The sequence below is a fragment of the Lycium ferocissimum genome, chromosome 4 (genome assembly GCF_029784015.1).
Source record: "Lycium ferocissimum isolate CSIRO_LF1 chromosome 4, AGI_CSIRO_Lferr_CH_V1, whole genome shotgun sequence".
NCBI lineage: Eukaryota > Viridiplantae > Streptophyta > Magnoliopsida > Solanales > Solanaceae > Lycium > Lycium ferocissimum.
In genome coordinates, this window is record NC_081345.1 from 54754247 (window position 1) to 54765816 (window position 11570).

Here is an 11570-nt window from a genome sequence, read left to right on the forward strand (position 1 = left end):
GTCGAAGAAAATGGACATCATGCACTGTTAGAAAGTTGCGGGTGCATTGCACAAACCAAAGGGCATCCACTTGAAAGAAAATGTCCCATAAGGACAAGTGAAAGTTGTTTTCTCTTGATCTTTGGGAGCAATAGTGATTTGGTTGTTCCCTGAATAGCCATCTAGAAAGCAATAGAAAGCCCTCCCCGCAAGCCTATCAAGCATTGGTCCATGAAAGGCATTGGGAAGTGGTCTTTCTTGGTCTAACGATTTAGCTTTCAGTAATCCATGTAAACTCTCTAATCGGTCACCGTGCGTGTTGGGATCAATTCATTCTTCTCATTAGGAACCACGGTGATACCTCTTTTTTTAGGCACACATTGCATCGGACTTATCCATGGACTATCCGAGATTGGATAAACCACTCCGTCATCTAACTACTTGATGATTTCTTTCTTAACCACTTCTTGCATGGGAGGATTTAACCTCCTTTGGTGCACAACACTCGGCAAATATTCTATCAAATTGAATTTTATTAGTGCAAATACCGAGGAGAATCCCTTGAATGTCTGCAATAGACCATCCAATTGCCTTTCTGAATCTTCGCAATATCACCAACAATCTCTCAATTTGTTCTTCAGTTAACCGGGCGAAAATAATAACGGGCAAAGTGTTGTTAGGGCCAATAAATCATACCTCAAATGTAAAAGGAGAGGTTTGAGTTCCAAAGTAGGTGGTTCAATAATTGATGGCTTTGTGGGAGGAGTTTCTTGGTTTTCCAAATCAAGATCAAGTTTCTTGGAATGGTAGTTGTAAGACCCCAAGCCTACCAACGCCTACACCGTCTCCTCGAAATCTTCATAGTTTTTCCCATCATAATTCATTAACACCGCCGCCAAGACTTCACCAACATATTCTTGCTCAATGGTTGTTTCTACCACTTCGTCAATAGTGCCAATCACTGACACCACACTCATGTCCGTCGGTTGCTTCATGGATTTACAAATATGGAATGTGATTTCCTCATTGTTCATCTGGAATTTGAAGTTACCCCTTTCAACATCGACAAGAGCTTACCCGGTGGCTAGGAATGGTCGCCCAAGATAATGGGGACCTTGAAATCAACCTCACAATCCAAAATAACAAAGTTGGCCAAAAATATGAAACGGTCCACCCTCACAAGCACATCAAAGAGAATTCCAATCGGCTTTTTCACTGTTCGATCCGCCATTAGTAACCTCATTGTTATAGGTTGGGGAGTGCGCAAGCCCAACTTATTGATTATAGCAAGCGGCATCAAATTGATACTTGCACTAAGGTCACACAACGCTTTGGCAAATTTATACACCCCAATGGTATATGGAATAGTAAAAGCTCCAGGGTCCTCTTTCTTTTGAACTAAAGCCTTCGTAATGATGGAGCTACAATGATGTGTAATATCCCTCGTTGCGAAGCTAGTCTGCCTTCTCTTGGTGATAAGATCTTTCATAAACTTAGCATACCCCAGCATTTGTTCAAGGGTTTCCACAAATAGGATGTTGATAGAAAGTTGTTTCAACTTTTCAATGAACTTTATAAATTTGCCATCATCTGCCTTCTTTGCTAGCCTTTGAGGAAATGGAGGTGGATACTTTGGAACGGACAGTAGATCCCTTGGTACCTCCTCTACCGTTTCCTTGATTTTTGAAGCTTCATCATTTTTCGGCACTTCTTCAATAATAATGGGCTTTTCAATACTAGCCCGCTTCTTCTTTGGAGTAACTTCTTCTTCAATAACCATAGGCTCTTCAATAATCTTCTCATCATCAACAACCAATTTATCTTTCACCAACTTCTCTTCCCTAATTGTCTTTCCACTCCTAGTAGTGATTGCATGGCCTTTATGATCACCATCATTCTTTGGGTTTGCAACCGTATCACTAGGGAGTGTGCCATTTTGTCTTTGATTGAGAGTAGCCGAGATTTGGCTAAGTTGTGATTCCAATTGCTTGATGGAAGTTGAGTGAGAACTTACAACTTGCCCCATGCTTTTCATTTCATCTCTTGTTTCCTTGCAAAAGGAATCAGTTGACTACACTTTTTTTCAATACTCTTGATAGCATATCCTCCATTTTAGAACTAGCGGGTTGCTAGTGGATGGTTGGCTTGAAATAAGTTGGTTCCCCTTGGGTGGGACATAAGGATTTGAGCTCCGGTGGTTGTTGTAATTGTTGTTGTAGCCACCTTGATTGTTGTCCTAGCATTGTGAATTCTTTTGCTCTTTGTTCCAACCTTGATTCCCTTGACCTTGCCGCCAAGGTCCTTGATTGGAATCTTGGTAGTTAGGCCGGGAACCCAGCGCTTGATTATTTACAAAATTAGCCTCTTCATCATACATTTGGAAGCATTGTTCATCTTGAGGGCCCCCTTCACAAAACCCTACCACATAAACCCGTTTCGTGCTTCCACCCAATACATGCTTCGTGAGAAGCTCCATTTGAGTGACCAACTTTGCCATTGTTTCATCTCTCTCTTCCTCCTTCTTGATTGTCTCTCGAGACAATACTATTTTGGAAGGACCTCCTCCAACTACTTCCATCTCTCTAGTATGCCAAGCTTTGTTAGTCTCAGTTAATTTTTCTAAGAGAGCACTCATAACATCATAAGAATTGCCCATCATGGACCTACCTGCAATATTATTAGTCACTGACTTGTTGACCGAATCAAGTGACTAATAAAATGTTTGGAGGAGAACGCTATAGGGCAACCCATGCTTTGGACAACTCTTCACTTTCTTTTTAAATCGATTCCAAGACTCATTCGAAAGTTCATAAAAGTTGTTGATTTCATCACATAGTTGCAACATCCGGGATGGAGGGAAAAACTTCTTGAGGAAAGCTTGAGTCAATTCCTCCCAAGTAGTGATAGACCCGGCCGGAAGATCATCCAACCATGTGGTGGCTTCCCTCATGAGAGGGAACGGGAAAATCCTTAACTTGACCGTCTCGCTTGAGACGTTCGGATGCACGTTGGTGGTACACACCCCAAGAAAGTTCTTAAGGTGTCTATTCGGGTCATCAGTGGCTAGACCTCCGAATAAGCCCTTAGTGTTGAGCAGGTGCAGCATGGTGTTATTGACATGGAAACTTGCATTCCCTTGAACCGGAGGTGGGCGGATAGCGGCTGCATACCCTACTGCTCTACCATGCCATCATCGGAATTGGAATCAGTCATTTCACCTGAATCAACACAATCAACAACAAGAAAGTAAGAAGAGAGATAAAGACTAAAAGTAGAGTTTACACTAATTGGTAAATTTATAGACCGTATTCCCCAGCAACAGCGCCAAAATTTAATACGCCCAAATTACACCTTTAAAATAGGAGGAAAGTGGTCGTTGCTCAAATATAGAACCTAACGAGGTTAAGGTCGAATTCCACAAAGAATACAATGAAGAAATATATTTGCTAAATGTAACGCTCGACTATTAGTCTATATTTCTAGGGAAAGGGGGATAATAATGACTGGTTAGATGTTTGTTAACTAATTTCTCACTAATTGTTGTTAAAGAGATAATATATTATTAAATGGACTAAGGTTGTGGTTCCAAAGGAAAGTAATGCAATTGGGTATCAATTAAACTTATTTATATGCTTAGATATAGTAAATAATGGGTTGTTCAATTTTTACCAAAAGTCTTTCAATCAAATTAGTAAATCTCATTACTAAGCTTTCCAAGCCTTAGAATGTTGCAAATAAGAATACCCATTTCTAGTCTCAAGTACTTTTCTTATTCCTAGCTCAAGCTATTAGATGGGGTTTAAAGCCCCAAATTCTTGCTATTAACTCTTTTCCTAACTTACAATTTTTTTTCCAAGCAAAGTACAAGTATTTAGGCACAAATAATGTTGGTCACCATTAAGAGTAGTTCAAGCATGAAGAGTTAATAGAAAACACCTTTTAACATACAAATATAGTTGGAATACAAAAACACAATCACATAACTAATACATTTGGTCCCACAACCTTAGCTAATGGGTTTAGCTACTCATTTTCATTAAATAAAAGACAAGAGTAAAGTAAATATGCATAAAGCTTACAATGAGTTACGAAAAAGAAGACAAAAAGTGCACGATTCCTCTTTAAGCCTTCAACAACTAATGCTAAGTGCCTTTACTACAAAGAGACAAGAAATTGAATATAGAATGCCTTTTACAAAATCCCAGGAGAGTATTTATAACATCCCAAAAACGTCCACTAGCTTTGGACAAAAATACCCCTGCATGCATAACATGCGAGCCGCAGGTGGTACGTTCTTCACTGAATGTGTGGCAACATCTGCGGCATTATATGTGTCGCGCGCAGTGGCACCTGCGACTTTCGATTCCCAATTTGTCCATAGTGACTGTCACCTTCTGCATTCCATCTGTGTCTGTGTACGACCTGCGAACTGCAGGTCATGCTTTCCTTTATCCTTGGCCTGTTTTCCTCCATTTTGCTCCGTTATACTCTTCGAACATCTTATCCTACAAAACGACACAAACACAAGAAAAGTAACACCAAAAGTACCTTAAGAGTCACAAAAGTCTAAAGAATTAGCATCGAATGTGCCGTAATTTCACGGCACATCAGATATACTCGGTCAATCGGTAGATTTGATATCTTTGAACAGTCAAGCTTTGGTATATACCTAGATAATATATATCACACAATTAACCTTTAACAGTGTTTGATTCTCATTGTTGTATTTGTTTCAGTCATAAATATAGCTTGATTTCATAAATGCATATAGAATTGACCTTATAGAATTCTCCTTGAAATGAATTACACTTCATGCTCACATAGATGATACCTAAAAGTTTAATATCGCAGAAACGCTATTTCATAATATCATATCAAACATAGAAAGCGTTAAAAAGTCTTAACGTTTTATCCTTGATACTGAACGCCGTTGTCATCACGAGAATGAACCAAAATTTTGTTTGAAAATGTTGAACCCTCAATCATATATTTGTTTGATCTCTTTGAACCTAGATCATGGAATCTTTAGTCTGCTAGGTAGGGTTACCGCCATGATAATTTGTCCTTGGCCATAGTCCCATTCCATTTGATAATTTATCAACCGCCTCTCTAGTTAGGCCTTTGTAAGTGGAGCGATACAGTATCTTTTGATTTTACATAATCAATCGTGGTAAACCACTAGAGAGCAATTGTCTAACAATATTATGTCTTCATAGTATGTGACGAGATTTTCCATTATACATAGCAATTCTTGCCTTTCTTATGTTATACATAGCGATTCTTGCCTTTCTTATTGCTGTTGTGATGATAGTTTTTGTTAGACATAGCGATTCCTATTGTTGTTTGACTATCGCAATGTATGCATATAGGGATTATTATTATTATTATTATTATTATTATTATTATTATTATTATTATTATTATTATTATTATTATTATCATCATTAATAATGATGATGATGATGATGATGATGATAATAAAAGTTCTATACGAGTCTAAAACTCGCCTTGCCTAGTAGCTATTATCTATATGGATTTTTTTGCCCCTATTGTGTCTTATTCTTAGCTAAGTTTGTATTGGTACCAAGCAATGATGATGATGATGATGATGATGATGATGATGATGATAATAAAAGTTCTATACGAGTCTAAAACCTGCCTTCAGCTAGTAGCTATTATCTATATGGATTTTTTGCCCCTATTGTGTCTTATTCTTAGCTAAGTTTGTATTGGTACCAAGAAATGATGATGATGATGATGATGATGATGATGATGATGATGATAAAAGTTCTATACGAGTCTAAAACCTGCCTTCAGCTAGTAGCTATTATCTATATGGATTTTTTGCCCCTATTGTGTCTTATTCTTAGCTAAGTTTGTATTGGTACCAAGCATTTGCATGTCTTTTGAGACCACTTCCTTCCATGTAATTTTAAGTCTATCCTGTCTCTTTTCAACACCTTCACTTACCATAACTTCACACCTACGAACCAGTGCATCTATAGATCGATGCAAAACATGTCCAACCCATTTCAAGCGACCTTCTCACATTCTATCCTTAATTTGTGCTACATGCACCTTTTGGTGAATGTGGTCATTTCTAATCTTATCTAATCTGGTATGATAGCATATTCATCTTAGCATCAGCATCTTCACAACAGTCATCTTGTGGATATGTTGGACTTTAGCAGCCCAACATTCACTACCATATAACACAGTCGGTCTTATAGCTGTTTTATAGAACTTACCTTTTACGTTGGTAACTATCATTCTATGACATAACACCCCGCTAGCACTTCTCAATGTTAACCATCCGGTTTTAATTCTATTAGCAACGTCTTCATCTATCATTACATTCTCTTGAAACAACAAACCTAGATATCTACATTATTTACATTTTGGCACTGCCATTCCATCTAAGTCTCACCTCAACTTCTCTCCTCTTATGTTGACTAAACCTGCAATGCATGTATTCAGTCTTACTTTTACTTATCCGAAAACTCTTATCTCTAACATTCTTATCCATAGTTCAAGTGTTTGGTTGATACTCCTGCTAGTTTCATCAATTAACACAATATCATCAGCAATAGCATACATCATGGGACCTCCTCTTGTATTGTGTTAGTTAGCTTGTCCATAACTATGCAAACAAGTAGCAACTGCCAATCCTTGGTGTAAATTCACTGTTGCGGGAAACTCCTCTATATCACGTGCCACTATTTTCACGCTAGTATTGACTCCTTCATAAATGTCTTTTATGACATTTATACATTTAATATAAACTCATTTCTTCTCCATCACCCACCAAAGGACCTTGCATGGTACTCTTATCATATGTTTTCTCTAGATCAATAAATATCATGTGTAGATCTTTTATCTTTTCTCGATAGATTTTCATCAATATTCTTAGTAAGAATGTAACCTCTGTGTAGATCTACCAAGCATAAATTCAATTGGTTCTCTTTCGCTCCGATGTGTTCCTAAGTCTACGCTCAATTACTCTTTCCCAGAGTTTCATCATATGACTCATGAGTTTAATGCTACAATAGTTGGCACAACTTTGAATAGTTAAAGTGGATAATATAATTCCTCACCTATATGCATCTCGATAGATTTACGTCCATTTGTTCAATTCTTCCTAAATATATTATTTGATAACAAGGCGTGAAATTGACACCAACATAGAAGATAAAAATATAAATATGAAAGAGAAAAAATAATCACATGAAGAGAAATTAAATGTTTATTAGTAGTTGATTAGGAGTACTTTTATGTCACTTTAGTTCTAATAAATTGGATTTTCATTTCAAACAAAAGTCATCTCTTAGCAATGTTGTACTAAGAGATTGGTGTTACTAACTCACCCAGGAAAAACACCTAAGCAATGTTGTAGCTCCCCCCGCATTAATTCAGTTTAAATATCGAAACAAATTATTACTGTTTCACTAGTTTAAAATTGCATCTCTATCTGTCTCGTGAGAAAAAACGAAGTTGTCTGCACGATAAACCACTTCATGCTTCATTAACGCAATATGACAGTCCAAACATATATCAACCTGTTTGAAACTATACCATAAACAACCACCCTTTTCACAATTACTATATATTGCAGTACTTAACAGTACATGAAATTCAACCTTAGAACTGAAACACCCCACCCCCACCCTCTTTCTAAGGTTCACCTCACCTCTTTTCTTTCTACGTTGTTTGCTTGCGCTTGGTTAGAGACACTACTACCTATTCTAAGGTTACAGAGCAAAGAATCGCGTCCAGTTAAAAGGATACGGAAGAATCTATCTGCTTCCTTAGCTAGCAGTTCTAATCCTCCTGAAAGTTTTTCTGCTTTTTCAGTCAAATGTAAAGTTAAGACCTGCAACTGCTCAGCTTCATTAGGGTTTACTACTCCATCCTGTATGAGAGGGTACAATTTCTTCACACTTGTATCCACTACTTCAAGCTCTTTCAGTGCTGTGATCCTTCCACTTGAATATATACTCCTGATCTCCTCACGAATAAAATCACGAACATCAACAAACGCTTCGGTCCACAAACAAGTCTCGTTAACCTCCAGATCTTTCAACTCCTTTTTAGAACCGGAAAAAGTGAGAGTAAACATGCTGAATATGAATACAGTTACTACCCTCACTCCGTACATTGCCCGCATTAAAACCTTCCCTTTTGCAGAATTCTTGATTTTCGGTAGGTTCAATGATTCGGTGAGGCTATCCAAGATGGCAAAACAATTCTCCAGTCTTGGGTTCTTTGAATTGATATGCTGCTTCCATCCATCTAATGATGAACGAGCCTTCATGAACTGGTTTGAGGTTCCATCCAAGTTATGCAAGACGCACTGAATATAAAGGTGGCCTTGGTTGAGCCTTGAAATATCAGAGCTAAAAGCAATGCAAATGTCGAGCAACTTCACACTGTTGTCCAAGTACACATCTATCCACTTGTCATCCCAGTCACATACGGGAAGTTCAAGTTCAGTAATGAGAGTTTTCACGTCTGTGTGAATTGCACAAAGTGTGCTTATTACTTGTGTCATCCATGATAGAGTGAGGATATCTTCCTTATCTACCGGTTTGAGACTCTTAACCCTCTCCATTAATGACTCCTCAAAGGCATTCAACAGAGCAAGAAGCTTAGGAGACAAGTATAAGCCCTTAGGTAATATAAATTTGAAAGGATTTCCAAATGGGAGAAAAGGGCGGTGTGGTTCCTGTGGACGACTCATTTGAATATCAATAAACTGCACAAGAAGTAAGAAAAATAAGACACGAAAACAAGGATGAAACCTGTAGAATGGAGAAAACAAGGCAACTTCTTTTTACTGGTGAAATGAGGCAATTAAAAATCTAAATTGTTACGTTAACTTATAGTTCATTTGAGCCACGCCTATATCATAAAACAGCTTTCTTGAACTTCAGATACATATAACAGTTGAAGCCAAAAAGCATTGCAATCCAACATACTTATTTTGAATTAGAACATCAAAAAAAATTGCCCTCAACAAGCAACACGCTGAATAAGCCATTTGTAATTCACAACAGACAGACCAAACATCTATACCAACCATGAAATGAAAACCATTTTGAACTTATCTTAGTGATATTCTCATTGCTCAGAATTAAGGAAGACAACATACACACCTTTATTACCTACTTAAACATAAGTAACCTTAGAGTACAGAGGAATGAAAGATGAGTTAAAGCTCGATCCTAGAAGAGAGTATAAGAAAAATACATGTAATAACAAATATAATAAATTGTTTTAATGATTCAATTCAATTAGACTCTCGCAAGAACATTCTCCTCATCCAAGCCTCAGTCATTACAACTTCTCCAAATGAAAAGAGATGTAGCTAACAGAATTAGACTTTTCCAGTTACAATTAAAATAACCTCATTTTTTGTTTTATGACAAAAAATAACCTCACATTCAGTAACATAATTTGCCAAATCTCAAGCAAAAAAGCACAGATCTACCAAGCAATAGAGAATTGGAACACAATAGAAGATCCAATGCGCTCCACAAAGAGAGGGAAGATCTAAGGATTTCAGAACCCATGCTCTTAGGGGTCGTTTGGTTGCTAGTTAGAAAGTGAACTATTCATGTATGCATAACTATTACTCCCTCCGTCCCTATATAAGTGTCATAGTTTGACTGGACGCAAAGTTTAAGGAACAAAAATAGATTATTGAATCTTGTTGTCTTAAATTAAAGTTGTGTGTAACGTACTAAAAATGTCCTTTGAATCTTGTGGTTTTAAACTTGCCATGTAGAATGTTTGAATTGTCAACTTACTAAATTTAGAAAGAGACACTCTTTTTGGGATAGACCAAAAAGGAAAGTAAGACACTTAAATCGGGACGAACGAAGTACTATGTTTGGTAGCATTTTAGTTGCAATGTATAAAATTCAGCACACCTGGCACAGTGTTTGGTTAGGACCTGCATAACTAAAATATGTACTATAAATTATGAGTCAATTTATGTATTATTTTATACAACATAGAAAATGAAATAACTAAACCCTGCATTATTAATACTAACATGACTCTAACAAACAACCAAACGACCCCTTAGCATATAGCATAGCCGTAGAACTATAACCTAACGCATCAATTTCGCCGAACGAAATAAAACTAACTACATATAACAAGAGGAAACAAACCCATATCTGCTCAAATTAACCACCAATCAACCCATAATCACATCTAAAACACTCACCTGATTATAAATATTACAATTCTAATTTTTTCCAAACAGTAAACACCTGAACAGAATCACACAAAGTTACATTTCAGAATCGAATCCTAAAACATATATACAGAAAAAAAAAGTGTGAATAAATATGAAACACACACATCTGCTCAAATTAACCCATACTCACTTCATCGTCAAATATTAACCCCTCTATCCCAATTTATGTGGCACAATTCTAATTTCGAGAGTCAACCAGTTTAATTTGGACCGTGAATTCGGACATGAAATCTTTATACTTTTTGAAACAAAATTTACATATTTGAAAACTACATAAAAAGTACTACTATAATTCAAAATATTTAAAAGATAAATGAAAAAGTTACAGTCAAATAAAGACTTGTTTGAATCTCGAAATTAGAAAGATGCCACGTAGATTGGAACGGAGAGAGTACAATTCTAAGGTATTCCAAACACTAAACACCTAAACATTTTTCCTAATCACACAAAATTAATATATATATATATATATATATGCACAAAGACAAGAAAAAATATGTATGCATATACAGATAATAAATACATGCACACTTACAGCAATAGGAGAATCGCCGCTAAAAGCTGGATTGACAGACGAATAGAATTTTGAGAAATGAGGGTCGGCTGAGTAAAATTGGGAACGATAGGGTTGGGTTTATTTTGGGAAGATAACAATAACCTTTTAAAGGTGCTTTTAGTGATTGTGCGATATTGACCGTTGGATTCTTGATTGTCAAAATATGAGGAAATATAAGAAAGGCTAGGATTAGTCTAGTTTGGTATGGACGTGTTTAATTAAGTTATTGTGAGGAGGCGTGTAGCAGATTGAAGAAGGCAAAAATCGGACCGTTCATATTTTCTCTCAAGGCCGTGTTTGTTGGATTTGTTTAATTTTTCCGCACGGGGGTTTCTCAATAAGACAAGGGAATTTCCGAGAACTTGGGTTCTTGTGTATAAGAATAGTACTGAATAGGTGTATTAATAATGTTTGATTAGTAATGTTGAGATAAGTTATGTTGAAATTAGTAATGATGAGATTAGTTATACTGGAATTAATGATGCTGCATTATTTTTATCGACTGTTTAATTTGTTTTATTAAATACCATGTACTGTATAATAATTTCTATATGAATAAGGTGTATTAAAATAGAAATAGTATTATTATTTTTAAATTTCATGAATTACGACGTATAAGAATAGTACTGTATAGGATATATAAGTAATACTAATATTATTTGTACCCTATTTAAATTTGCAATCAAACATTTTACTAAATTTTTAATGTACCGTACAAATAGAAATGAATGAAGGAGATAATTTGTGAGTTGTGACAATTATTTTTAGAAA

The 11570-nt window shown here is 36.3% G+C and overlaps 1 protein-coding gene across 1 annotated transcript; it reads right to left on the minus strand.

Annotated features, from left to right (window-relative positions):
- Window positions 1-7452: 7452 nt before the first annotated feature.
- LOC132053542 (protein BPS1, chloroplastic-like) lies at window positions 7453-10936 on the minus strand. Its single transcript, XM_059445622.1, has 2 exons — window positions 10779-10936; window positions 7453-8731 (listed from the first exon to the last, which is right to left on the minus strand). Exon 2 carries the CDS (start codon window positions 8714-8716, stop codon window positions 7658-7660), a length of 1059 nt encoding a protein of 352 aa, XP_059301605.1. The 5' UTR covers window positions 8717-8731; window positions 10779-10936; the 3' UTR covers window positions 7453-7657.
- Between the last annotated feature and the right edge of the window lie 634 nt (window positions 10937-11570).

Excerpts from the sequence above, each read along its gene's own strand:
- LOC132053542 (XM_059445622.1), bottom strand. The coding sequence starts at position 8,716 with ATGAGTCGTCCACAGGAACCACACCGCCCTTTTCTCCCATTTGGAAAT.